Raw genomic sequence first — 27,566 nt, forward strand, 5'->3', positions numbered from 1 at the left:
TGCACCCACTATGACCCAGCTCCTCTCTGTCTTCAGCTAGAGCGCAAGGAAGACTCGTGTGCAGCAGAGGAAGAGGCAGGAACAGAACAGTGAGGCAGGTGAGGTCAGCGTTTGCATGGACACCGTCAACCCCATCATGTTAGCTCCGCAGGACTTCCAAGTTCTAACTGGGTCAGCGGTCCCCTCCTGTCTTTTTGTTGTGCAGTGGCCTAACCATGACCTCTTAACACTTAAACACTCTGTGCATATTTCCTCAGTGGTCCACACACCGGTCACATACCTTGGGTAAGTTTTCATATCCTCAACCCGAAAACGCTATAGAGTGTAATCAGAAGCCCTTCAAAGAGCAGAAAGGAAATAGCTTTCTGATGACACAGAATAAGAGGGAAAAGAAGAAAGCAGTGAGACATCTAAAAAAAAAATAAAAAAAAAACTCCTCTGCCCTTTAGCCCACTTGTGAACCCTAGCAGGGAACTAAAGAGGAAGAGAGACGCGAAAGACAGAAGACGTTATTGATACTCCGACTATGTCACATTCTACCCTGCCATCTGGTTTCTGTGTGCTGTTATGACAGACAGACACACACACACACGTAGACACACAGAAAATCATCACCGTTGTTTTCTCTCTCCATTCCACTCCTGATGACAGGAAGTCCGTTCTGGGGGGCAGGACTCTCGCTACTCTGGGGGAGACCGCTTGTGCAGCAGCGTCATAGAAGAGGTGGAACTCCCCGTTTTCATGATGATTAAACATGCCGGCCAGGAGCAATGCGATCCGCGGTCTATTGCGAGGTAGACCTGAAACTCCACTCAATTCCATGTGAAAACTGACGCCAGTCAAGAAAATTACATGTATTTAAAGGATTTGAACAGTGGCTGGAGCCGTAATTACATTTGAATTGTTTAGTGGCATTTTAAGTGATCATCGCTGTGCACCTAACGTCTTCTACGCTTTGTTTCCTACGAAGGGACAGCCACGATGATGCAGGTTTTGGACACATATCCCATCAACAAGGGGTTAAGCAACCAACATACCAAAAGCTGAGCTGAGTGTCATCAGCATAATCCTAACCACACTACCTCTGTTCTCTCAACTTCCGTCCTAGACATCCACCAGGACACCAGAAGAGAATACTTAAAACTAGTGCCACTAAGAAAACACAAGCGTTAAAAAAAATGTTTTAACAAATGTGTATTATAACCTCATGAACAATTTTACTCTTTTCAACCTCTTTCTCACTCCAATTCTATCAGCAGCCAAAGCATCTAAAATGAAGTTCACTGTTATCTGTGATTCTTCACCCTAACCCCCTGCTCACACCCTCAGGTAATTCTTTTAGTGTCATGAGCCACAAACCTTGTAAATCGTTCACATCGTTCTTGGCTTTCTAACACCCAGTTTCTAACCTTTTCTCTCCCAGCACTCTGACTCTTCCATATCAACTACACTTCCACATTATAAAAACCTCATGCTTCTGAAGTGATGGTAAACCACGTTAACATCATCTAATTACACTTCACTCTGCATGAAATACCTGTGGGAAACCTATGAAGCCCAGTGAAGTATCTACTTATTTATTTATTTTGATGACAAGAAAAGTCAGAATATACAAAAATTAAACGGACTAGTCTTTGAAATTTAATCCAAAGGTTACGAGAGTTGCCTTAATGAACAATCTGCTGTCACGGCTTTTCTCTTTCCTGTTCTTACACATATTGCAGCAATTCATAGTGTCACAGTAAAGAGACTAAAATGTCACTGTTTCCAGTTACTAGGCAAACTCATACAAACAGCCACACAAAAGAAAACTCCTCCAGCCCTCTCTGACTATACCCTGTCAGTCACAGTCAATCCACAACATAAGACCTTTGTCTCCAGCCAAAACAAACAACTTATCAACGCAGGACTGGTCATCTTTGCTGCCTACAAAATGGGCATGTTCAACATGTTAGATTCAGTCAGACTGACTCATCCTGACAGTTCATTTTACAGGTAAAAAACAAATTTAAATGCAACTAACTACAACAATAAGAACATCAAAATCACTTTGTTATTATACTATAATTATATTATTATCATTTGACAAATGGGTCAGTTCCCCATTCTACATTCATATCTTTTCAGAAATACTTCCCGTCTTGTTTGACAGCCTACCAGAAATTATATGAGTCCCTTAAATAAAGAAGAAAGTCTGTTTGGCTTGACAATGGTAAACTGGGCTCAAGTTGGTGAAATGCTCGAGTATCAGGGCAGGGTGTTCACGTCATTTTTTCTGAATGAAACATGCTTGAGTTTAGATTAAAAAAATCACAACTGCTCACGGTGAGGAGAGAAAAGTTCCTTTGACTGTTCTGTAATAGTAACCAACAGGCTGGTGAAAGAATGAGGAAACTGATGTATGAGGGCACTGCAAACACTGCTCTTCTCAGAAGCTTTTTTTCTCCTCACACGTAAACCAAGCCAAAGCAAACACAATGGAGGAATTGGGATTTCTGTCCAGTCTGCCCACTGTTTCATTAAACTGCACCCCCCCCCCCCCCCCCACACACACACACACACACACACCTATCCTAATGCCACTTTTTGGCTGCAACTGATAATGACACTCTGATCCCCTCGATAAAGCTAAAACCACTCAAAGCATACCAAACTCGCACAAGCAAATAATGTAATTTTTTTTCGAAGGTACTGCAGCTACATTTCGCAAGGGAACAGGCCACTTCAGTTGGAGGCTAGTCAAACGTCGACAAGTCAAGTAACCAATCAAATTGGAGTAGTCTTTTGTTTCTAGCATTTCCACAGAATCCAAACCATCAGCATCCTCTTGTGTCACATGTAAAACCTCTGTAGGTTTGCATGAAAAACATCACTTAGGCATTCTCAACATAATTTAAACCACTCATGACCTCACAGTGGCTTCAATTTCCCTTGAAACACAAATATCAGCACTTTTTTTTAATATTCCTTGCATCCCTTCAGTGTTAATACACATGAAGAGCTTTCTCGTGGCTTGCAGAAGTTACAGCTCATGAACCTCTCTGCTTTATTACAATAAGTGGCAAGCTTTCTTTTATTTTCTTCTCACTTGATCTCTTGGGCCAGCAGCCACTTTGTCACTCTTCAGAATTAGGTGGTTTTGTAAGTACCACAGAGATGTGCTGAGGTGAGGTTCAGGGAGCCCTTGCTCTTGTAACCTTTCATGTCTAACCTTTGCTCACCTTGCTCATCAAATTGGGAGTGGGATGATTAGAGGGATAATGATTAGTTGTATATCAGAACAGATATCTCTCTTTAAACCCAACGCCATCTCCTTTGTAGTCCATTCACTGAGTGTAGTTCTGTTCTCCTCCGTCTCTCACTCTCCCTCTCTCAGATCTTTAACTTAATAACGGGCATTAATGATAGGTAGATGCCTTGTGGGAACAGGCTCCAGCCGTAAAGATACCCACCCTCACACCACACCCACATTACACATACACCCACACACCACACCCACATTACACATACACCCACCCACCCACATCCCCATACGCACGCACATACACACACACACACAAACACACACACTTCACTTCACTGTCCCTTGCAGGCAGCTTTTATAGAGCCATTTTATAGGACAGAAGGGGATAAACTTTTCTTCCGGCAAACAGCACACATTCCAGGAAAACTGAAGAAAAGAAAATGAAAATGTAAAAAAAAAGAAAGAAGGAAAAGGAGAAAAGAAGAAGAAAAACCAACTATGTTGCCGTAAATCAAATCCCAATCCCTGGGGGCATATCATGTTGGAACAAGTGATTAATTCTTTCATCATTCCAGGTGAAGCAGATTACTGCTCAAGTGGCAAGAGTTTCTATGTGCTGGTTACACCTTTTGCCCTAAAACATTATTTTCTGAGAATATAACAAATGTTAGAGGCATCCTTTGTGCTATTCTTTAGACAAAGAGGGAAACCATTTTGTGGTGTATTCCAAGATTAGTTTACATTTTTAGGACATTTTAAACATGAGATCTGCTAATTATTGAGTTGTCAAGGTGCAGTTTACCCAGTATACCTAATGTCTGTCTCTCTCTCTGTGCTCATTCTTTATGGAATACTGTGCTTGTTTCACAAAAATTAAAAGTATTTCTACCATAGAACCAAAAAGAAGAAAATACAATTTTGTAAAAACAATGAGATTGTATGCTGAATTAATGCAAAAGGCTTAAGCATGAAAATCTAACAAAACCACCACATACTCCAAGTAGTGGCTCCTTAAGAGTGTTTATTTTCAATCATACAGTCAAAAACGACCCAACAAATGTCAAATTTGACCATTTACACACCCTCCAAGCATATCAACAGGATAAAGGTGAAAGTGCACTTTTAGCAAGTTGCCATTCAGTGAACCGCAGACTGTATATTTCCACTGTTTCCTTGCTTTGTCTTCCACCAATGATTGTACACAGTTGCTAGTGGACTGGTACAAATTTGTGTATTTTGGCATGCTCCAAAAATAAAGCCGATAAAAAAATTCGGATAACAAAATTAGGTCCTGATTCCAACACGCCCGTTGTCTTTCATGTGTATTCTCAGCTAGTCTCACATATAGGACTACTGACCCTCACTAAGGGCCGTGAACCCAAGTCTCCCGCCGCTGACGCTGCGCCGCCATCTCTCACGCTAATGAAGCCTCCTTATGTCACTATTACTCTATTTATGTTGTCTTCCCCCTCAGCAAAAAATCACTAACCGATGCTATCTCCCCTCTTCCCTCCTTCCAGATGGAGAAAATCGGCTTCGGCCGACAAAATCAGACGGACAGGTGGCTATTCAGCCAGCGACTGTCTTCCCTCACGTTCAGGTCTGCGGGAAAAGCCCCCAAACGAGCCCAGCCCGCCAGCCCCCCCTCACTGCCCAATGGGGGGGGGGGGGGGGGGGGGGCACTGTCTGTCACCTACCGAGCTGCCCAAACGATTACGAAGGGTAATAAAGACTCTCTTTAAAGCAACACTGAAACTTAAATAGTAATTTCAAACAGTTTTAATAATCATTCGCATCATTATAAAACGCTACTATCACTAAACCCACTGGTATACTGCTGTATGCAACCATAATCTGTATTTATTTTGAGCAACTATATTAGTTTCTATATTACTTTCACGCTAACTTTTCTAAGCAACCGGTGCCAAGGGACAGCAAAAAAAATTAAAATAATTATAAGCAAAATGGGTGCCTGCGAGTGCAACTGTGGACAAAAAAAAACCCCTCCTGGCTGCATGGACCGTGCTCTTAGTGTCCAACAGACAGGCGTGTGTGTGTGTGCTGGTCCATCTCCTGTAATCGGTACCTGCCAACCACCACAGGGACTTGCTACATATGTTTCCCTGAGGTTCAGCTTTGTCCATAAGTGGCATATTTCGCTATTGTAACAGAGAAGGCAGACGAGACACTCGCTCCACAACACCGCTATAAATCGTAAAGCCTGCGAACACTTAACATTTCAGGCTGGTTCACGATCTGGGAGCTTTAATGTCCTCATTTGCACTCGACATCAAATAATCATTTGTCTGCAACGCGAGGTCGATGGGAAAGCCGGCGGGGCTGTTTGGTCAACAACGTTTCAACCCAAGAGCACACACACACACACACACACACACACACACACACACAATCATGGTTGTGGTCACGTCTGTATTGAAGTCCTCACAGACATTTAATATTAGAAGTGGCTAACCTACATGCGCAGACCACAGCGCTGGTATCTGCTCTACAACAGAGGCTCCCCCGAAACAAAGCGCCTGTCCCCGACATCCAGCCCCACATCTCACCGTCCAGGTTACGCGCATGTGTGCGGCGAGTTTCATCTCAAATTGCGCGTAACCGCCCAATCGCGCCGACGTCTTTTTCGCGTGTATTTTAACGATACTGCATAGCGTGCGTTTTAGTTACGTTGGAAAAGCCACACAAAAAATAAACGGTCTTTAGGGGCTAAATATGAGCTGGCTAGCCCTCGGGTGGCACGCAGGCGTAGCCGTCTGCGTTGGGTTCAATGCACGAAGCCACAACACGGCGCAGTGTAGCACCAGTCACCACAGAGGAGCTGCTCGAATGAGGGAGAACAACACACACACAAATTAATTATAAACATATACAGCCACGGGAGGGAAAAGAAGCAGCAGATAACCGTGAGAGGAACCGGTCCTGTGAGCTGAAATCTAAAGAGAGCGTTTTGGGGCAAAAGTAATAGTATCTTATAAACTGTTTGACTCCAGTAACCACCACCAGTTGTGAATCTCAGACTTACCCTGTCACAACAGGCGCCATCTTCCACAAACTCTCACCAAAACTCCAACACTCGCGAGATCCTCTCTCCCCCGGACCAAGTAGCCGCCGAGACAACACAAGCCGACTGGAGATGAAGGGACGAGGGAGAAAGAGAGAAAGGGGGCGGGTGACGAGGACAGAGAGAAGAAGAAGGAGGAGGGGGGGCAGGGAGAGTGAGAGAAAAGGGCAGACGCCACAACAACAGGCGTGGGAAACTTCTCACATCTCGCGAGAGTAGGAAAACTCTCACAATAGAGCAGTGTGGAAGCGCGCTCGTCCCCTCGCGAGAGGCGCAGTGCACGGTAGTCTGCACGGCGGAGACTGTAAGACATTCCCACGCAGACTTTGTCCTTTGGCACAAGCAGCATTTTATCTAGAAGAGCACCGAAATAGCCCAGACTTTAGTTTTATAGTCTTTGTTTAACTATACGTGTTAAACATTCGGTGTGCTAGATTAAAATACACAGCATGTGTTTAGTAATTTGTACCTGATATAAATAAAAACAGCGACCGTCTCAAAAGTCATTCTGAGAGAACGACAAAGACAAACGTCTGAACGTAGTCGCGGACCCAAATAAACGTATTTGCATGACAAGTCGTTTAAAAATAGCTTTAAAAATATGGCATAATGTAGTCACCCAATCCTCTGATACAGTTTGTGGGATTTCATGACAACCTGTATTGAGAACATTTTTAATTCTGTTCTTGACAGCCACAGCTCGCATATCAAACTCCTCACGTCTCCAACGTGTTTTTTTTTTTTTTTGTTACTGTATAAGTCTGTCAGAGCGAGGGAGGGATAAATGAAAGATAGAGTAAGATGAGAGAGAGAGAGACGGAGCGCTAGAGTGGTGAAGGAAATGACAGAGAGTAACAGAGACACCAAGACTCTCTGAGTGGAAGCAGGGAGTGCCGACCCTTCGAGACAACTTTCCACTCTTTTTTTCCCCTCTGTTTTTTTTACGATTTAGGAAGCCCTCCAGTTACTTGTAGTTTTATAGGAGGCATAAAATTTCCCAAATCTTTCGCAGATGAAACCAGTAAAAACTAAGAGTACATATGCTATAGGGCCCTCAAAAAGGATCACAACCACAGGAGCCTTTGCGTATGTCTATTTCTGAAATGGACTTTTAAAATTTGACTATTGTATTTAATCTTTGATCCCAGGCTGTTGTAAAAATAATAACTTTTTTAAAGCTAATTACAGTCATGGTTTAAAGTTTATTTCTAAGTTCCTTTTAAACTATTTTGTCTTCATGCACACACCATGCATTGTTTATGACTATTCATCATGACTGCAAGTGTCCTGGGACAATGTTGGCGATTCAGCCAGCCACCTTACTGATCACTGATATCACTGATAATGTCGTGAATTCCATTCTTAGATGAGTTTTGTTCAACATGTGACATCCACAGCCTTTTAGTACTACTGAATGCACCGTGTTCATACACTTTGGTACTATGTATACTCTGTCTCTTCCTGCCTTTCTTTCACTCATTTACTTGCTCTTGGTTAGAATGATTATTTTTAATGGAAGCGACCCATCTAAGGGGGTCCATAAACGCACTGCCACTGCCAATACAAACACGACTGAGCCACAAGCGTGCCGCCTGTAAATCCATTGCCGATGACTGCCTCTATAATTGGCCAAGAGAAAGTCTGGGCTCCATTCACCAGTTCTGAACCAGCAGCCAACCAGATGTGATTTTGTCATTCTGACCCACAAATATGGGCGGTAAACTAGTGACTGCCTGCCTTGGCTTTTAAAAAATGTTATTTTTGTCATTTATTGCGTATTTGTCCTAATGTAAAGTCAATCAAAATGAAGGAAGGTTGTGGGCTGATGAAAAATAAATATATGTAAAGAGAAATGGAACCTTAAAAAGGAAAACAAAGGAGGTTTAAAGTGAGGGATGGTATGAATCATTTACAAGTAAACATTTTCATCTGCACTAAATGTGATGTGATGCTCTCTGAGTTTTCACATGACAATTGTACAGTTTGTTCATAAAGACATTGTGAATATACACATACTCATTAATTGGTCTAAGATCAGATAATGAATGATACCTGCAGGCATCATAATGTGACATTTTGCTGTGTTGGAGTTTCAGACAGTCGAGATATCTATGTATTCCATTTGTTTGTGTGTGTGTGTGTGTGTGTGTGTTTCAGGGGAAGCCCAAAGGATTAGAGGGCAGACAGTTTGACTAATGTTGAGGATGTGAAGTCCAAAGGAAGGATGATCACCTTCAAAAAGGACGGGCGCCACTGGGTTCCCCGATGACATTTCTCTTTCTTATGTTGGTTCTACGACAATAGAAAGTCATCATTATCATGGCCCTGTTTTTCAAGATAAGAAATGTTATTAGTTTTCTGTATAAAAAGTAGTGAACACATCGAATCACACATTGTGTTACAAAATAGGGTTATCTATTCAAAACCTAGAGTATCAATCAAGCAAAAAAAATTAGATTCAATCAAAAAGGTCCAAAGTAGTTGGTTTGTCACCTCTCTCCTCTGTAGATATAATAAAATGCAGTATACTCTATACAGATTATATCCTTTGGAGACAGTTCACTGTTTTATCTATGTGGAAAACAGATATTTTTCTACTTACACTCTCTCTCTCTCTCTCTCTCTCTCTCTCTCTCTCTCTCTCTCTCTCTCTCTCTCTCTCTCTCTCTCTCTCTCTCTCTCCCACACACACACACACACACACACACACACACACACACAGTGCAGCACCTCAGCGAGTTTAACCCTCGCCCTGGACAGCTACTCCAGATGCAAAAACCAGTAGTTTAACTGAGGGGGCCAATCATGACTTCAGGGCCAAGCTACTATGGCTGCCAACATTCTTAGGCTTATGAGACACCATCTAATAAAGCCATGTATTTATCATCTGCACATAATTATAATGTTAATGTACCAAACTACATTCGTGAAAGACATACACCTTACTTTAACCACATAATAATAACAGCAATATACTACATGATATAGCTGATACAGGATAATTTGTTTGAGCGATGGCCTTTCCTCTGTGTATCACAAAAAACCAATACTATTATATTAAACATGAAAAATGCTTATTTCCACTTTAAAGTGCATTTTGAGTCCCTCTATAAAGGACTGGTACAGCACAATTGCAGTAGGCCAACAAATTTGAAAGTTCTTATTTGAACTTTGAAGTGCCTTGTGCTACTAACTATAGTAAAGTTCACAGTAGTTACATTTGCATATATCTGTATACAGAATATAGCTGTTCAGTGAATACATCTGTCAGAACGTGCAACAAAATGTACGCTGATATCTCAAAAGTCATGGCAGATCCATATGTAGCAGTTGATTATGAAGGGGTGTTACCTCAGAAGATGACTTGGGAACACCCACAACTGTATGTGTTGTGAGGTATTATCTTGTTAGTGAGGTTAAACACTGCCTAGCATGCTCATGGCATGATGGATGATGTGGATTGTTGGAGTTCAAATGAGGCATGATAGTGTCAGACAGATAGTGTCCGACAGATACAACCTTCCATTTCTGAAGATGTACAGGCGTTTAACACTCCTTGATCCACGGTGTCACATGTGTGCTAGGAATACCTCACACAGACACTGCAGTGGCCGCCCACGGGTACTTAACAATCACTTCAAGTCTTGTGGAAGACTTGAGACCACTCTCTGTTCTGACTCCTAGATGATGGAACGAACGTCCACTGGCTGTCTGGTCAGCAGTGTCCCTTGCAATCTTCAAACATAGACTGATGCCTTATCTATTTGAAGAATATTTAAATTACCACTATGAACAACTATGAACACTACAATCAAGTTACTGAATCTCTAGCAAATATGTATATGCAAATGTGACCACCAACATCTGGCTAGAATTGTCTGCGCTAACCATGGACGTAATTTTTATTTCAAAAGTGGGGGGGACATGGATTCGTCGCTATTTAAATATTTGGTTTTAACCGTAAAAACTGGGGGGGACCAAACCCGGCTTTTGAAAAAGTGGGGGGGACATGTCCCCCCCCCCCCCCCCCCCCCCCCCCCCCAAATTACGTCCGTGGCGCTAACACACAAGCAACTCTGGCAGAACTCACATCCGCATTCAATGCAGGAGCTCCCACACATGTCTTGCGGGAGTGTAGAACATTCTTTAGCTTCCATGGCATATGGGACCAGAAGACCCACCAGAGTGCCTCTGTTAACACCATGACACCAGACACAGCACCTCACCTGGGCTTGCAAGGTTGTTAACTGGACCCTAGAGGACTGGCAACATCTGGTGCAGTCCGATGAGTCATGGTACCAATTATTTCCGTCACACCCCACGTGTGTGGGGGTTGCGTGTGGCACAGACCCCATGAAGCCGTGGACCCCAGTTGTCAACAAGGTGCTGTGTAGTCTGGTATGAGCTCATGGCATTGTGGTTGGGTCCACTGCTCCAGTGCCTGATATGTTCACCTTCAAGCACTTCAGGTACACTGTGCCTTCATGCCCAAGTTGTCCAGAAATGCCACACGTCTTTCGTCCACTTGTGGAATCGATGCCCTGTCGGGTTGTTGCACACTTACCTAGCAATTTTGATAACCCATGATTTTTGTCATGGTAAATACAAAAATAAAAACTAAAATTAGTATAGATTAAAAGTTATGTGACAGATGTCTCCATCAGACAAATGTATATTCAATCCACAAGGACAGGGGATGAAGAGGAAGAGGACAGCGACAGTGAACTTTGTGTAGTCACTAGTCAATTACAGAAGTAAAATACATAGTACATGAATACATTTGAACACATTTGCTAAATAGCATCAAGTCATTTGTTTAGATTTGTAATAAAAACACTAACGATAATAAGAGATCATGGATTCATCAGAGGATAGTAACCTGCTCACTTTGGAAGCCGCATAGCACTCAGATGAGAAGGTAGTTTAGCTTGAAAAACATTTCACAATTCATGAATTGTTTTCCACTCTAACCATGTTATTACTGAAATACCAGAAGAAGATTATTATGATAATGACTGAGGGACATGACATTAGGAAAATTCACTGTCCATGTCAATGACTGTGTGCTTGAACATAATCTGCTATATATCTTCAAATGAACAAATGAAAGATTAACTTTTACTTATCAGGTATTAAGTCATATTACACAAATACTGTATCCACTAAAAACAAATCATTGTGTGATCATTGAAACAAATCCCAAAACAATACGCTATTCACAAAAAGCTATTAGCACTCAAATTGCATCATGCATGTTAATGAAAAGAAAGAAATGTGTGAACAATCTCTCAAATTGTTTTTGCAAGTAACACCCTAAATGGACTCTGGATAAGAACACAACACATGACACATACTGTATTTATTACTTAAATGTCTTTTATAATGGAACATGTCCCTCATTATATTGAAATAAATCATTTTGAAGTAACATGTTCACACAGTGAAAGTTTCAAAATGGTCACTCCCCCAGGGCATACATTCTACCTACAGAATCTATGCTGCAAAAACATCCCATTTTGAAATGAATTTACATGTCTCAGCCTATTCAGTGCATGGCGGTTCAGCGCCCAGACTTACATTACAGTTCTCAGGTGCGTTACCATTTCAGAGTGTTGTTTGAAATACAGGGCATTTTGCTACACAAGGTTCAACTTTTCATTTATTTCTGTGACAACAGACCAAGTACTGATCACCTGAAAAACAACTGTTATAAAACTTACCCATGCGCAGCCATTGGCTTTGGCTTGGCCGTCTTATCAAGGCCCTTACCAACCATGCTATGTAAAAACCAGAAAACGGCCGTATTTGTGTCCAAAAATATAGTGATAAATATGTACGGTCATTTTAAGCCTGCACACAGACTAAAGTGCCACATCATCACCCATACTAAAGTGACCTTGGTGTGACCTGCTGCAACATTGCTGTCTGGTCCCTGTGCCTGGTCTGCCTGCTGCCTTCCAAATGGCTGAGACAATATCTCATTGCTTTGTTGACAGAGGACACCATCTCTGATTGAGGACCCCCATTTCATGTCTCATCTGTGGAGGACATTCAGACTAGGTGCCAGACTGACCTTTAACCCCAGGTGAGCCTCAAGCAAAGGTTCTGTGTAGATCAGCAGAGGAACTCGTTTTTTTGTACTGGTCAGAGAATGGCCAGACCACACCAGTGCCCTCAGACTCCAGAGACTTCCCATTACTCCATGTCCTAGGTTACCTGTGTCCAGTCTTCCGCAGAGATCCAAGCCACCAAAAGCTTCAACTCAGCATCATTCCTACAAAAAAAACCAAACCAACAGACAGACCTATCCCGTCCAGCAGTCCGGAGCTGAAGCAGTTGAGGTTTTGACCAGTACTGTAAGCATACCACATCCCCCCCAACAGAGATTGCAAAGTTTTTGCTATTATGTTTGTGCGTGTAACTCATTCCCAGTTTATGGTTGCTTTTGTTTTCTTGGACTTTTGCACCTATTTTCCTTGAATCACTTATGTCTGTTCACCGCACACAGACCCTGCACTTCTGTGTTGTGTGTCTGTCTCTGCACCTTTGTGGTAGGGAGCGCACCCTGAACATTAAGCCTGTTTCACTGACAGAGGAAGATATGCAGCTATTCTGCTTCCTGTTCTTGACACCACTTTTTTCTGAGGAACGGTTTGTCTGACTCACACTTCCTTCCACTTGTGGTCTGACTTAACAACCAGTCGTGTTATTATGACATGACGACTCGGCTGAAGAACAAAAAAAAAAAAAAGAGGGAAAAAATGAAAAAGTCATAGAGCACTGTAAAGTCAGTGTTGGTTCGCCTTGGTGAAACGGAACTACCCGCACAGAGCAGTCTGTTATGCTTGTTGGTCACATTGGTAAGGCTGACATTGTCAGTGCTCACAAAAAAGCCAGTCAAGCAACAAAATAAAAAATAACAACAAAGTAAAAAATAACAACAAATCCCAACAAATGATGTAGTGGAGTCTCTTGTAATTAAATCCACTAGGTCTGCATACTTTAGCAAAACTTCAGGGTCTGAGGAGGGAAATTCTCATCACTGCAGATGATGTCGTGACTGGAGACGATGTTCTAACTTACAAGCTAAAAATAAAAACAGGTATTTTAGAGGATACAGAGGTAACATTCTTCCACCACCAGTGCTTATTGTATGGTAGCATTGTACTCAACTTTTCAAGAAGTTTCAAGTGGTCAGTTCAGTGCCTGTGCCATCAATGATAAATTGAACCATTATGCAGAAAACACACACACACACACTCACACACACACACACACACACACAAACCACAAAATTCTGTGGTCAGTGAATTTTTTACATTTTAGTTTGCGTTTCCAGCAAACATGCAGATTCCTGGCTCAGACTGGTGCCAGGGGATGGTATCAAACTCTACGCAGTAGCTTGTATGATAAAGCTCATCTTTCATAGCATTATCTTCCATATGCATTTTGATTTAGGCATCTCAATCGAGCTAAATGTTTCCAGTCACGCTGGTTTATTTCATAAACCTCCATGGACATAATTTTGTTTGTCGGTGGCGTGTGGTTGGAAAATCAGCATTTTGATTTCAAGATCTCAAACAGCAATGCGGTCAGCCAAGCTCTCATCCATGACTTCACAAGGTCATGTTTGAGAAAAGAAAAAAAACACACCCAAAAACAAAAAACATTGGTCTATGCGATGAACTGGGCTCCTGTTGGTGAGTAACCTGATACCTGTTTCAAAAGTAAGGCGCTGACAGCACACGTCTGGGCCAGTCGTGGCTGTGTGTTAATGAAACGTTCAGGGCAAAGCGGGATAATTGCAACACGGAGTCCTGCTTATCTGAAGAGCTGAAGATCAGGGCTCCTGCTATCCCGTGCTGGTTCCCTAGTGTCAGTGGTTACTTCTGTCTGATCTTCTGTGATAGCACTACACCGCATGCTCCACTCCATCTACTGTGCTTGTGAGTGTGTGTGTGTGTGTGTGTGGGGGGGTTTAAAGTGGGGCCTATTTAGGAGTCGAACCACAACATGCAGCACACCGCTGATTTGAAGAGTGCACTGACAGAATAATCACAAGGAGGGAGGGAGTGCAACTAAAGTTTTACAAGCCATCATTAAAAATATGCACAATTCTATTTTTTTGCCCCTATCATAAATATAGAGGGTTTTTTTAAGTCAAAGGACAAATATGTTTTGAAATTGTGTAGAAAATTTAAATACAGTCTATCAATTAGTGACAGTATGACAGTTGGTTTTGTGCAGAGAGAGTATAGCAGTTGGTTTTGTGTAGACAGAATGACAGTTGGTTTTTGTGTAGAGACACTATGGTTTTGTGTAACAACTGTATCATGGTTGTGTGTACACAGTATGACAGTTGGTTTTGTGTAGAGACAGTATGATAGTTGGCTTTGTGTACACAGTAGGACACTTGGGTTTTGTGTAGACAGTATGATTTCTGGCTGCACATCTCACTGTCTATTGTTTTGAAAAGAGTTTGCATAGGCGGCATGAAATTGTTGACTGCAACAGAATTTCTTGATGTAGGAGGTAACGTGGGGGATGAAAGCTCAGCCAACGGCCCCAGTCAAAACCTTGACCCAGATTATTCCCTCTAACGTTCACACACACACACACACACACACACACACACACACACACACACACACGCACACCCCTAAACCCTCATCTTCTCCTCACTTAAGAGAGCAAGGAGACGTGTCTGACTCGTCTTCCGAACCAGATATGCGCACACACGAGAGGCACGGCGCTCTGACAGTGCTGAGAACGTGACCTTGCTCTTGGACTGTTAGGATGGTGCGGTGATTACTGGGCTGAGTGGGGAGGGTGGAGGAGGAGACGCAGGGTCGGGGGCTCAGGGTCTCCTCCATGCTGGGGGCAGCAGCCCCCGCTGATCCAGAAGAGGCCCCGGAAATGTCTCCCAATGACTCAATACATCACCTCCCCTGCACTGGGTGGAAGAGAGGGAGACAGGGCAAGAATGAAAAATGTTGAGAAATGCTCATTTGTATTCTGTGCTTCTCTGCTGAGTGTGTGTAGTATATGCTGTATTTTTTCAGCAATGTATACATGGACTATATACCACAAATAATGCCAGGTCTTCAGAGAGAGAGAAAGAGAGAGAGAGAGAGAGAGAGAGAGAGAGAGAGAGAGAGAGAGAGACAGTTTGGGAGGGGTGGTTTAGCTACAGAGGGCACAGCACGAGAGACGGAAGGAGTGTTTTTCCCCCTCTCTTTTTTTATTTGTCAAGCCCGTCTCAGACAATGTGACATGGCACACGTTATTAATTCTGGCTGAGTGGAGTGCCTGGCCCGCCATCTGCTTAGGTCACCGCTGTGTTCGTTGAGGTCGGCGTCACCCCCCCCCCCCCCCCACACACACACACACCCCTTTCTATCCCCCATGTCCCTCCCCTCCTCTAACAGACACCCGGCCCACACCGCCTGCCTGCCCCCCAGACAATGCAGCCAACCTGCTATGAGGAAGCGCGGGGGATGGGGGGGGGGGGTGGGGGGGTTGGGGGATGGGGGGATGGGGGGGGTGGGTGGATGGCGGGCCCTGGAGGAACAATGTCAGGTGATTGCGTGGCACAAGTTGATATACATTACAAAAGGTTCTCCAGCCTCTTTGTGCTACACACACACACACACACACACACACACACACAGACAGACACACACTCATCTGCCTTTGCATTTGAGCTTGGCGTTGTGGACTTCAGCTCCTCCCACCCCAACACACACACAAAAACCTTTTCGCGTGGCAAGGCGTGTGTGTAGGCGGGGAAAAGGGGGGCTAAGGGTAAAGAGCATTTTGTGTGTGTATGTGTGTGTGTGTGTGTGTGTGTGTGTGCACGTGTGAATGTGTGTGTGCGTGCATATAGAAAGGACATCATCTGTTATCCTCCTTGCTTTTTAGTTCGTATTGATTGATGACGGTGTTTGTCTCCTCACCATTGCTGGTTAATAAGAACCCTGTGTCCTGCTCATAGTGAATGACACAGTCAGTTTAGGCAGAGGAAAAGTATCCATAGATGCATGCATGGATCCAAAGACACTTTAGAATTGAAGAGGATAAGCACATGTATGGGGTACTTGCAAAATATATTTTGTAATTCAGGTCTGCATGGTTTACTCTGGCCAGGCCTATGGTATGCGTTTGTCTTTGGGTTTAATATGTTCATATTTGTTAATTTAATAGAGTATGTTAAATGGCTGAGGGCTAAACATTTCGAGGGTAAAACGGACAGCACAGCTAAATGGTCTTCTGTCAGATTCTCCCGTCAGGGTCTGGACTCCTGATCTCTCTCATCTTGTCATCTCTTATGAGATTTACAACTCAGTATCTCATAGTCATCACTGCAGATTGTGTAATAATGTGGATTGGCTTCTCTTAAATATGCATCTTAAATCACTGGTACTCGTTTTTATCACTAAGCAAACAGTGTCTTTGCCATTAAACATTGTTTAGCCAATTACATCAAGTTCTGATGCAAGCCACTATTCTTGTAGGTATCCAAGAACTGTGTGCACAACTTTTGTATGGAAAAAATAAGTAATGAGTTTTTCATCTGAATATTTTCATGAGAAATTTCAGTCACACATCTGGCTATTAGTTTGAACTGTTTTCCTCTCTTTTGTCTTCTCCCACTAGCCCATCCACCCTTTCTGTTCATGTGATTTTTCCTTGTTAAGAAGGTTTAATTTGTGCTACCACTCTGGCCAAGTGTCTGTTGGAAAATAAGTTATATGCCTCGAGGGATGAATGGCATAAAATATGAAAAAGGAATATGACTTTACTGCAGCTTCAAGACATCTAAGATATAAAGATGTTGCATTTGGGATAATAACTAATGTAATTATAATAATAATATCAAAATAGAAAACCAGTGCTTTAGATTTCTGGTTTTGAAAGAGTACTCTGGACATTGGGTTTCTGAAAATCATGGTTGACAGTCTTAGATGTCATTATGTTTGTCAGTGAGCAGATAGCAAGGTGAAGGGTGAAAGGTTGAGAGGTCATAGCCAGATGGTGTCAAAAAACAACAGCCGGTGAGTAAGAGAGAGAGAGAGAGAGAGAGAGAGAGAGAAAACAAGATAAAATAGATATAAAGAAAAAGAGAAGCAAAGAAAGAAAGAGCAGAAATCATCACATAAATCATTTTGTGTTTAGTTATTATAGTACATAAATACAGTGTCCATATTGTGTTGAGCAGGTGGGTCACTGCCTTGAAACAATAGACCTCCCTGCCTGAAAACCCCCAGCATAGCAGCAGAACACGCTGGGGGAAAAGCCCCTTCAGTCTCTCAGGCTTTTGAAATAGAACACCACACCCCTGCGTGAGCACAACTTTCACCGGACAATCCATTTTTCCATCTCAAAAGAAGGATTTCCTCTCTTTAAAGCCCCTCGTCTTCTCCCCGCGTCTCCTTTCGCCCGAGGTCCATCCTCCACTTTTTTTTTTGGCTCTGTTAGAGATGTTGGCTTATGTGCAGCTCTTGGCGCTCTGGTCGTGTGTCCGCATTGTTTGAATGGTCTTCCTCTTCTGCACGAATCAAAACCAGAGACAGATGACGTCCAGTCCCCACTAAACGTTCTGAGCACTCACAGGGTTATTTGCTTTCAAAAAGAAAGGAGAGAAATGCCACATAAAACCTAGAATATTTTTTTAATCTCATTACATCACATCCCCTTCCCTGTCCACTCTGGTTTTCCTCTGGAACAGATAAATGAGAAAGAGACAGAGACAGGCACAGAGAGAAAGAAAGAAAGACAAGACAGACAGAAAGCAAGAGCACAAGGAAGACGGGCCAAGATTGGGGACCGGACATGGTTCCTTGGCCAGTAAACCATAACATGGAAAGAGTGAGATTGACCCATTCGCCCCTGCCAAAGGTCTGATAATGCCTCTGTGTTTTCCATTGTTTTCATTTGAGGGTTTTTTTTTCCTTTTCTCTGGTTTCACTTAATAAAGTTTAAGACCGGGTTCCTGCTTTGGCTTTAATTGAAGAGCATTTTACAAAGGAAATAGTTAAATGTAATCAGGTTTAGAATATATCCTGGATTGTGTTATGTGCATGGATAGATAAATAGACAAATAAATAAATAAACAAAGACACAACTTCAGACCACAGATCTGAATGGTAAATGCAAGCGGATGCCAATGACTGAGTGAGTGAGTGAGTGGGGGGGTGCTGGCAGCCCCAGCAGGACTGTGGGCACCAGGCCAGCACCATACACAGCATTCATCACTCATCACTCATTGCACCCGCTGCCCACACCCTGATATACACAGAGAGGCAGCAGGCAGGACTGAAAGAGGTTGCGGTCATGGAAGGTCAAATGGGAAGGAGAGAATATGAGATGCAGGTGAGGTGGTGGGAGGACTGAGGCCCCTCAAGGGCACCACTGCTCCCTCTACTGCCAGTGTGGAACATTTAGGCTCAATGTTTCATCCGACTCTACGCCCTATTTCTCATTCCCCTAAAAGCACATAGGTAAAGGAACTGAGTATAACAGGGTTTGACGAACAAAAATGTTTAAAACAATTAGATGGAGACATCCCCCTGTGGAAAGACCCTACTGAAGACGAGAAAGGAATACAAAATCAGTCCAAAACACTGAAAAATAAAACACATCAAAAACAGGTTTGTGTAACCCCTGTCAGGTACAGAAGTGTGTTTCCTGTGACCCATTTCCTCTCGTTGCACTCGTTTGCATGCAGCTTTCCTCACTCTGTCACTACCCATTGCTGTTGTTCAGTAAACCGCGCCGGTGTGTTACAGCAGATAATGAGAGCAGAGTCTGCCCACGACTGCTATTCCCCCCGTGCTTTCTCCCCAAGCCCAGCTTCCATTACCATAGCCAGCCCTCAGCTGGCTGTCTCTGCTACTCCCTGCACCACAAGTTTACATGGGCAGTTCATCCCCCCCCCCCCCCCCCACCCCCCGTCAAGAAGCAAGGAGACTACCCAAGTGCACTTAATCTCTGTTATTTTAACAGGACACCGGACTGGGACTGGACTCGTGCAAATATTGTCAAAAGAAAGGATAACAAATAAAGTGGGATTGCTGGATAAATTCTCTGCGTGCCCACATTTTTTAACAATGGCTCATAAAACCGACAGCAACAGGCTGTAAAAAAGAAAAAATTCGGAGCCTTTGCTCTGGGCAGGCCTCAGCCGGAACATGGAAAATGGTTATGTTCTGACTTGGCTTTGCACAATTTTGTGCACTGCCTCTAAAAAAAAGGTTCCTTAACAAAGGAACTTACCTGTACTAAATCAGAGATAGTCTGCTCAGACGTCTTATTGTGCAAGACTGTCATAAAGCATACTGTCATACTTTATGTAACTCTTTGCTCTATCACTTGCACATCGTCCTAATGACCTTCAAGACCTACTGGGGCTACAGCTTCACTCATCCTGTTCCCAGTGCTGCACAGTAAACCAACACCAGCACTATGATCACAACCTACACTGTTCCAAACCAGAGATGACATCACTCCCCCCCACCACCTCTCTCTCTCTCTCTCTCTTTCTCAAACAAAAGCCCAGTCCAAACCCAGGCCTGTAATTACAGGCCTAATCTGTACACTGCCAGGGGCAGAATAGAGCTCTGGTCTGGGGTTCTGCCAACCTCGCAAACATGTGCTCCGGGTTTAGGCCACAGACACGGAGCTGCGGGAAGAAGTGGTCAGTGTGCCGTGCTTCAGTGAAGAAGGGCTTGGTTAAGTCAATCCGTTAAAGCCTCATTTCAAATCCAGAAGGGGCACCTCACTCCTGACTAATGCTGTGATCTCCACGCCGTGGGTACACAGCCACGGAAGGCACACGGCCCGCTCATCACCGCCGCCTCTTGGTGCATGTTTAAAGGCGGGCGCCCTCGTTTCTTTCAACGTGCAAACGCAAACGCTTGCGCTCTCTGCCCTTGGGGTCCAGCTCCACGCGAGTAGGGCTTTAACAATAGGTTCATCATAAACTGTGCTGTCTCAAATGTGAACATGCTCTCTAATTCGCTGCGGAATTTGTGATGGTTTTTCCCTTCTCACTCATTTTACAATAACTCCGAAGCAAACTCTGTATTTATCAAACAAAAAACACTGCGTTGGCACATGGTTTTATGGTCCTGACAGTTTGACGTCATGAAGAATGTTCAGCTCTGACAAGAATGGTTCAGATTTTCTCAGGTCGGGTGGGTGTATGCTGCTGATTTTGTATTTCAGCTTTAACGAGATTCAAACATTCAAACTACCCCATCAATTAAAAGTCTGTATCGAGTATCCCTTTATTTCTGAATTTGATAGTCATCAGATTTTCAAAAATAATCCTCTGAATGTACTCTCACATAAAGGATCTGAAGCAGACATTACATCGCCTTAAATCAGATGCACTTAGTTTAGGTTTATTTGTCCTGTAAGAAAGCATTCCAACATAAGCTAAAGGCATAACCTAAAGGCATCCCTTGGTTGAGTACATGTGACACTATTCTATAGAAAGTTTTTACTGTGTCTAAATGTCCTTGGAACTAAACAGAATCCACTAACTGCAAACTTGCAGAAATTAAATGTGACACACAGTGGCACGGAGGTCTGGGAACTTGTTCAGAAGGGGGAGTCCGAAAAAAAACACAACAAAATGTATTCAATATTCCAACCCCTAGGTAATGTTTGCTTTGTGTCCTTGACAGTATATGCACATAAAATTATTATTTCTTAACCAAGTCTAGGTTCAACTGAGTCAGATCCGCTGCATGAGGGGTTCCTCCATGGCTAGCCTCTCAACAACGGACAGCACTGTGTTCCATCAATAGTTCCAAAATTCCACTTCTTTTCCCAGATTCTCCATTCTCTGCCAGATCATACACTCTGCTGTCAACCCCCGTGCTCTAATGGAAAGCCATTGGAGACAGTGGTTGTAAGTGTATATGGTGGATGGGTGCATATGCATAATAGGATCCAAAGTAATGTACAATTAACACACAAATGTACAACCCAACTCTATATTTTATCCTGTGATGTATTATAGACTTAGTTCCTTAAGTGACGAAAATTCAGCATGGCTTGAATTGTTTATTTTTTTATATTTCATTTGCGGGAAGATCAGTTGCCCAGTGAAAATAGGGATATTGGGTTCTGTGCCTCAATAAATGACCAATGAAAACACGACGGTGTCCAAAGCACACCATTTCCATTGGATATGATCTCTGAAACCCCCACAGCATTTCATAGAGTCAAAAAGCTTTTTCCTGTCTACCATTCACCGTTTTAATTTGTTTCATAAATCCTTGATTAACTCCAGTGCTTACTCTTACAGAGGTATTTGGCCTGTGGAAGTGGCCATCATAACCATCGAACACCCCCTTCCCCATCACGTTTCTCACAAGATCGCCGTGAGGCCTCCATGTTTATTGTTATTTTGCTCTTGAGGTTGAAGCAACGAGTCTTTGCCAGGAAATATGAATAAAACTCAGTGGAACTCATAAAATAACAAGGTTAAAGAGGTTTCCATGGAATTTAATGTGGAAGATTGCTTTGATATGAAGTGGAACTATTTTCATGGCTAAAACTGTCGGCATGTAATGGCAGTGGTAAATCAGACACCTTTTGCCCTCTTTTCTCAATGAGGACGGATTGCTATAGCAGCCACCTCTGTCTAGTCAGACAAGAACTGCAGCCCAAAGCAACAGCCCCCCTGCTGATTATTTATGTGATTCATATAAATACTACAAGAGCCCATATAAAACACAAAGTCAGTACAACAGTCCGCTAGACCAAGGGACGGGCAGACAAGCCAACCGTTCCTTTACTTTCTTAAAGTAACACTTTTATTTAAAGGTCCAGAGAGAGATGTTATGTTACATCACAACGGGTAAAAAGCAGATTAAAATTATTATCACTGGAAAAGTAAAGTGTAAACTCTATAACAGGTTGTAATTCATAATTTCCAATCTTCTGACTTCATCCTTTCAAATAGCATCCGTTACACTACTGGAAAACTATGGAATTATACATATTGTGCACACCGAGTTCAGCAAATATATTTGCACCACAACATAACCAAGTTTTATATAAATGAGAACACTGTAAAAACATACCCAACATTATTCCATCTTGAGTTTCTTGATCAACATACTGCATTGATTAGATGTCTGAAATACACACACACACACACACACACACACACACACAAATGAAGACTTATAAACAATGAGAAATACCCAGGCAAAGACGAAAAAGCAGAGATTCAACCCGCTGCCAACCACAGCTTTGGCCTGTGGTTATGAACCAAGTGCAAGACCGTAAAAGACGTCTTGCATGTGCCCGCACACAGAAAAAAGATTATCTTTCCAGTAAGCAGTAGTGCTCACGCTTGCGCCTCCATGCATGACTTGAAAGATGCTCTCTTTTTCTTTGGCTCATGGCCACACCATCAGGGACAGAGAGGCCTACCTCCTAGAGCTCATTTTTCCAGACATTGCTAAATACTTACACTATCTGCTCTCTTGGTCTGGTAAGCCAAGAACGCAGCCATCGCTGCACTTACATTGTTCTGAGCGCAAGAAATATTCACTGCGGTGAGCAAGAACTTGAGGCTTCCATAATTGACCGCGCGAGCACGCGAGGGACTACACGTGTGCGTCTCGCGCATGAACCATCAAGCCCGTACGTCGAACTATAGAGCTACATTTGTCATGGGTACACAGCAATTGGGTAGCGTGAATAGAAGACAAGCTGCATCGTGCCACTTTTGCAAAAACTAATAGATCGAACTTTAATAGAAAAGAGCTAATTTAATGTAATTTTAGCTAAAGAAACTATCTCTCGGGAGCATTTACCATCCCTTATTTCTCTCCCTCAAACATCCCCGTTGCACATAGGCCTATCTACCGTGATTTGCTCTTACTTTTCTCCTCCCATTTAACAACTCCAGTCATGTTTGGAAGCTGCTTGGGCATTATTCTTCTTTTCCTCCATAGAAATATTTTCTGTCATTTCTCAATCGCTCTGGCAAGTTCACCAGTCTCTAGTCCCTTTGCTGACACAACCTCTGACAATAAGAAGATCTAAAAACATAAGACCCTCGTCAATCTGTCAGCAGTAACAAGATGTTCACGGGAAATTGACATTGCTTGTGAAGTAGCCCAGACAGAGAGAGGGGCACGGCGCGAGGATAGAGACTCTCTGGACATGACTTACATGACGCCATGGTGTGCATGTGTATGTTCGCGCTTTCGTGAGCCAAAAAATGGCTGACGTCAGCGTTTCTTTAAGTTGTAATAACTTTAGCACTAGCACTTTGAATGGTATTACTTTTGTAAATACCTTATGTGCACAACAAAGTAACGCATAAGCAAAAATATGCAAATAGCCTTCTTAAAGACAACACAACACACAGGCGAAAACAGTAACGTTAGGTTATCTGTCAGTGCTAATAACTGGATAAGAATTGTACACACATAATTTTGTAAATGTTATAAATTCTACAATTTGTGATGGTGTGAGAGTAAATTAAAAATGGTTAAATAAATGGTATCAGTGTAGGGAGAAGTCTGTTTCTGATGTCTGATGATATGTGAGTTGATAGCTCTCGAAAGTGTCAACCAAAAATGTTAGAATTGTGTTAACGGTCTTTTTTCAGTCAGAATGGTTAAATATATTCACAAATGAATGTATGTACGACAATATGTATGTATGTATAGCTATTTGTTGTGACGGGCAGGGTGAGCGAAATAAAATGGAAGCGATCACGCCAAGTCTCAGGGAAACTGATGGTTTAATAGAAGAAGTGCGCAAAGCAAAACCCGTGAGTTGATCCAAATGAAGGATATAATGACCAGCGGTCAACTGGTACAAAGACGAGACATATATAGACAAACAAACGACCCTCAGGTGAGACGGATCGCGGGCTCCGCCCACCTGGGGGACGCACACAACAACAACAACAAAAACAACGACAACTGCCGCTGTGGACGGAGGCGACCGGTAGGGGGCCCGCCGTACCGTGACATTTGTGTAGTAAATTGAACGGACCATGCCCAATTTCTATCATTTTAACATGCTATAATATGCTATAACACGCTAATAATTGTGTAAATAATGCTGTTAATATAAAATCATATGCAAATGTTTTAAGTAGAACTGTGTGTTTGTATTTTGTCATGTATCTTACGCAATTGTATTTTACAAACCATTGCGTTGAATGTGTATTTGTTAAATAAAATGCTTTATACTATCTCACGAGCCTAAAATCTTCGTCTTGATTTTTTTACGTGTTTGCTACGTTGTAGATCAAGAATATTTTTCTTACGACAATCTACGAAACTTTTAAACACGCGAGATTAAAAGGAAACGTCCCCAGAGAGAGAACGAGATGAGACCAGACCGATAGAGCCACGCTGGAGTCCAAACAGACCTCAGTAGCGGACCTTTTTTTTGTACTACCAAGTTTCACCACTCAGGGTGGACTTGTAATTGAAAACCTCTGAGGTGCTTATTACAAGCTAACAACTTTGGGCTGCACCCTCGTTCTACTCCTTGATGGGCCTCTTTAACACTATCCCCTTGATAGCTCAGTCTGTGGCCAAGTCCCCAAGTGTCGTCGTTTCAAGAGTCTAGAAAACACCATGCAAGGAATGACAGGAATTTTGCACTCCTTTCGCTCGACTTTTTCCCGCTCTGTGCGCTGAAAGGCCTTCGCACGGCCGGCCCGGTCCCTGGAATTTTTCTTTTGTTTTTTGAACAGTGACCAACAATAACAGCGTCTCATAAACAATGGGGTTTGTTGATTGGCGAGGGAGAGAGAGGGAGAGAGAGTTGGGGGGGGGGGGGGGGTGTTGAGTGTTATTGCGTTTGGCAGCTGCTACGCTGGCAGGCTCTCCACTGAGGGTTAGCGATGTGTTCTTTGTGGTAGTGCGGAGATATTATGTCAGTTCTTGGCTATGCAGCAGCTCTCGCGGGAGACAGGACCCTGCTTCCCCTCATAAGCCCTCTCATTTTTCCCCTCTCTCTGTCATTCGGATACTTTTAGCAGACACAATACTGCTCAAAAGCCCCAAAGTACTTCAAATGGAACGCAGGAAAAATATCCAAAGCCTTTGGAGCAGTGTTTAAAACACACGTTCCTTCAGCAAACCACACTTTAAGGACAAAACAGACTTCTGCAAGACAGACCTTGGACAACTATAGAAAATTGGACCCCACTTAATAGTAACAATGCTTAACAACTGTACATCTCCACTAATGTAAACGGGGCATTTGTTTTCCGTTATTACATGATAGGAGCTTATAGTTAACATTTGGCACAAATTGTTTTAAGTAATGTAATTTTGCAACGTAGCAAATAGTTAAAGACATCTAGATGCAGTCATAATGTTGATCACACTCCATACACCTCTCACACTTCCATGCACATATAAACACATGCACTTGCGCATGCGCAGACACAAACGATTTCTAACATGAGCAAGGCCTTGGGCTGTACTGCCACACAGGTGTGGGCGCAGTCCTGTTCCTATGACAACGGGACTTGCCTGGGGCAGCACTTCAATCCTCGTGTGTTTCTCTCAGGTTACAGATTTTGTTTCGCAACTTCTTGCTGCCAAAGTACCCTTCCAAGTCTTAGTGCCAATATAGTACAAGAGATCCTATCAAGGTAAAGCAGAAGAAAGCTGAAACTATTTCAAAAATAACCTTGATGTTTACCTTGTGCTTACATAGTAAGTCAACCAAGTATATGAAATTATGAATTAATTAAAAGTTTATTGAACAATGTTTAACTCAATTTAAGGTATTATTGCTAACACGTCAGACAGTCCAAATGGTAGCTAACCAGAAACAAAAGCACCTTTCAGGCATGTTAACTGTTATTAAAAGCAGACATTAATGAAATAGAGTGTGCCAAACCTGAGCTGTGATTTGGTGAAGCTGTGTGTGTGAGATTCTGTCAGAGGCTATGCAGTGGTATTATTATTATAAAAAAATTATTTTGGTGGGGGATATTAGTAATGATCCCACCTGGCTCCATAGTTCCAGAAATCATTCAAATGCCTCCTAATCTTAACTTCAAAATATCAGTCTTTCGAATTTGTTAGAGCCACAAGTCTGTCCTATGGAGTCAGTTCTTTAAAGAGTACTAAAGTTTATCAAACGTGATGCCTGAACTTTAATGGAAGAAACAAACGTGCATATGAAACAAGTTTTTTATTTATTTATTTCTTATTTAAACAAAACAGCGTTACAAATCTCTGGAAGTAGCTTTGCATGAGTTACTTTTGAAAAGGCTTTGCGCTCCCCCTAGAGCCTGTCTTGTGTCATAACAAAGTACAATGTGGTGGTTTTACTCACTAAATCGAGACTGGAATACATCACTTGCGCAATGATAAATATATATGCAAACAATAAAATAGTGTATTTAATTTGCATGTAAGCCTTGGTTTAGAACAAGCCCGTGTTTTGCCCACTCTACCCCAAGTAGGCACCCTGCAATTTATTGTTTAATTTTACTCATAATATAAATTTGCTGTTGCAGAGCATTATTATCTGAGAGTCTGATATCTACACCAGACATCTACGATAGCATATTCATGTTTGTGAATCTCTTCTCTGTTCGGATTTAATCTCTGGAGGTACATCAGGACTTTGGTTTGAATGGATCTGACCATATCTTCACACCTAATAAAAAAGAGACACTGTAAAATATTGTGTGACACATTTGACATGTAGGCTGCAATGTTTTCAACATCAACAAATAAATAAGTAACTATTAGATATGGATTCAGCTTAGGTATTCGACAGTACAGCAAGGAAGTACACGTACCAACAGGCTGCACATCTGCTTGATTGATCCCAGCTCGATTAATTTTCTGCATTTGCTCTGCAAAGGTTAAGAAAGATGGGTCATCGCCTACAAGTTCTAGTGGTACACGGTGTTACGCAGATGCTAAGATAACCAGTTAGACAGCTAGGAGACCCAGCGACCAAGACAACAACCAGGCTGGACAGGCTGCCACTTATTTTGAAGAATGTGAATTGTTGACTTACTGTATTCATCCGTATGAGTAAGAGGATGAAAATATATGGGATAAAACGCTGCCGCTACGGCAGCAACGAAGCCCCCAAATATGAGCGTGATTCTCCTGTTACTGGGCATGTCTGCAGTTCTGTTGACACTTCACCAGAGACGGAACCGAACCTCTGTTTCCGGGGTAAAGTTCACTCGACAAACCAATAGGCTAAATA

At 42.6% G+C, this 27,566-nt stretch overlaps 2 protein-coding genes across 2 annotated transcripts in view; both read right to left on the minus strand.

Moving 5' to 3' along the window:
* rbpjb (recombination signal binding protein for immunoglobulin kappa J region b) overlaps positions 1 to 6,499 on the minus strand; it is a 40,835-nt gene extending 34,336 nt beyond the window's left edge. Inside the window, exon 1 of the mRNA XM_076972477.1 lies at positions 6,288 to 6,499. Within this exon, the coding sequence (XP_076828592.1) occupies positions 6,288 to 6,307 (20 nt within the window). The 5' untranslated portion in view covers positions 6,308 to 6,499. The remainder of the gene's footprint in view (positions 1 to 6,287) is intronic.
* Positions 6,500 to 26,520: 20,021 nt separating this feature from the next.
* On the minus strand, positions 26,521 to 27,565 carry smim20 (small integral membrane protein 20). The gene is made up of 3 exons (XM_076972380.1): positions 27,369 to 27,565; positions 27,145 to 27,201; positions 26,521 to 26,999 (listed from the first exon to the last, which is right to left on the minus strand). Exons 1-3 carry the CDS (start codon positions 27,475 to 27,477, stop codon positions 26,959 to 26,961), a joined length of 207 nt encoding a protein of 68 aa, XP_076828495.1. The 5' UTR covers positions 27,478 to 27,565; the 3' UTR covers positions 26,521 to 26,958.
* Between the last annotated feature and the right edge of the window lies 1 nt (position 27,566).

This window comes from Brachyhypopomus gauderio, chromosome 14, assembly GCF_052324685.1.
Source record: "Brachyhypopomus gauderio isolate BG-103 chromosome 14, BGAUD_0.2, whole genome shotgun sequence".
In the NCBI taxonomy this organism is placed as follows: domain Eukaryota; kingdom Metazoa; phylum Chordata; class Actinopteri; order Gymnotiformes; family Hypopomidae; genus Brachyhypopomus; species Brachyhypopomus gauderio.

Bases quoted from the DNA above. Each gene is read 5' to 3' on its own strand.
- smim20 (XM_076972380.1), bottom strand. From the start codon at position 27,477: ATGCCCAGTAACAGGAGAATCACGCTCATATTTGGGGGCTTCGTTGCT. The intron at 27,202-27,368 runs GTAAGTCAACAA...TAACCTTTGCAG, and splicing joins TACTCATACGGATGAATACA to AGCAAATGCAGAAAATTAAT. The intron at 27,000-27,144 runs GTACGTGTACTT...CTTTTTTATTAG, and splicing joins AGCAGATGTGCAGCCTGTTG to GTGTGAAGATATGGTCAGAT.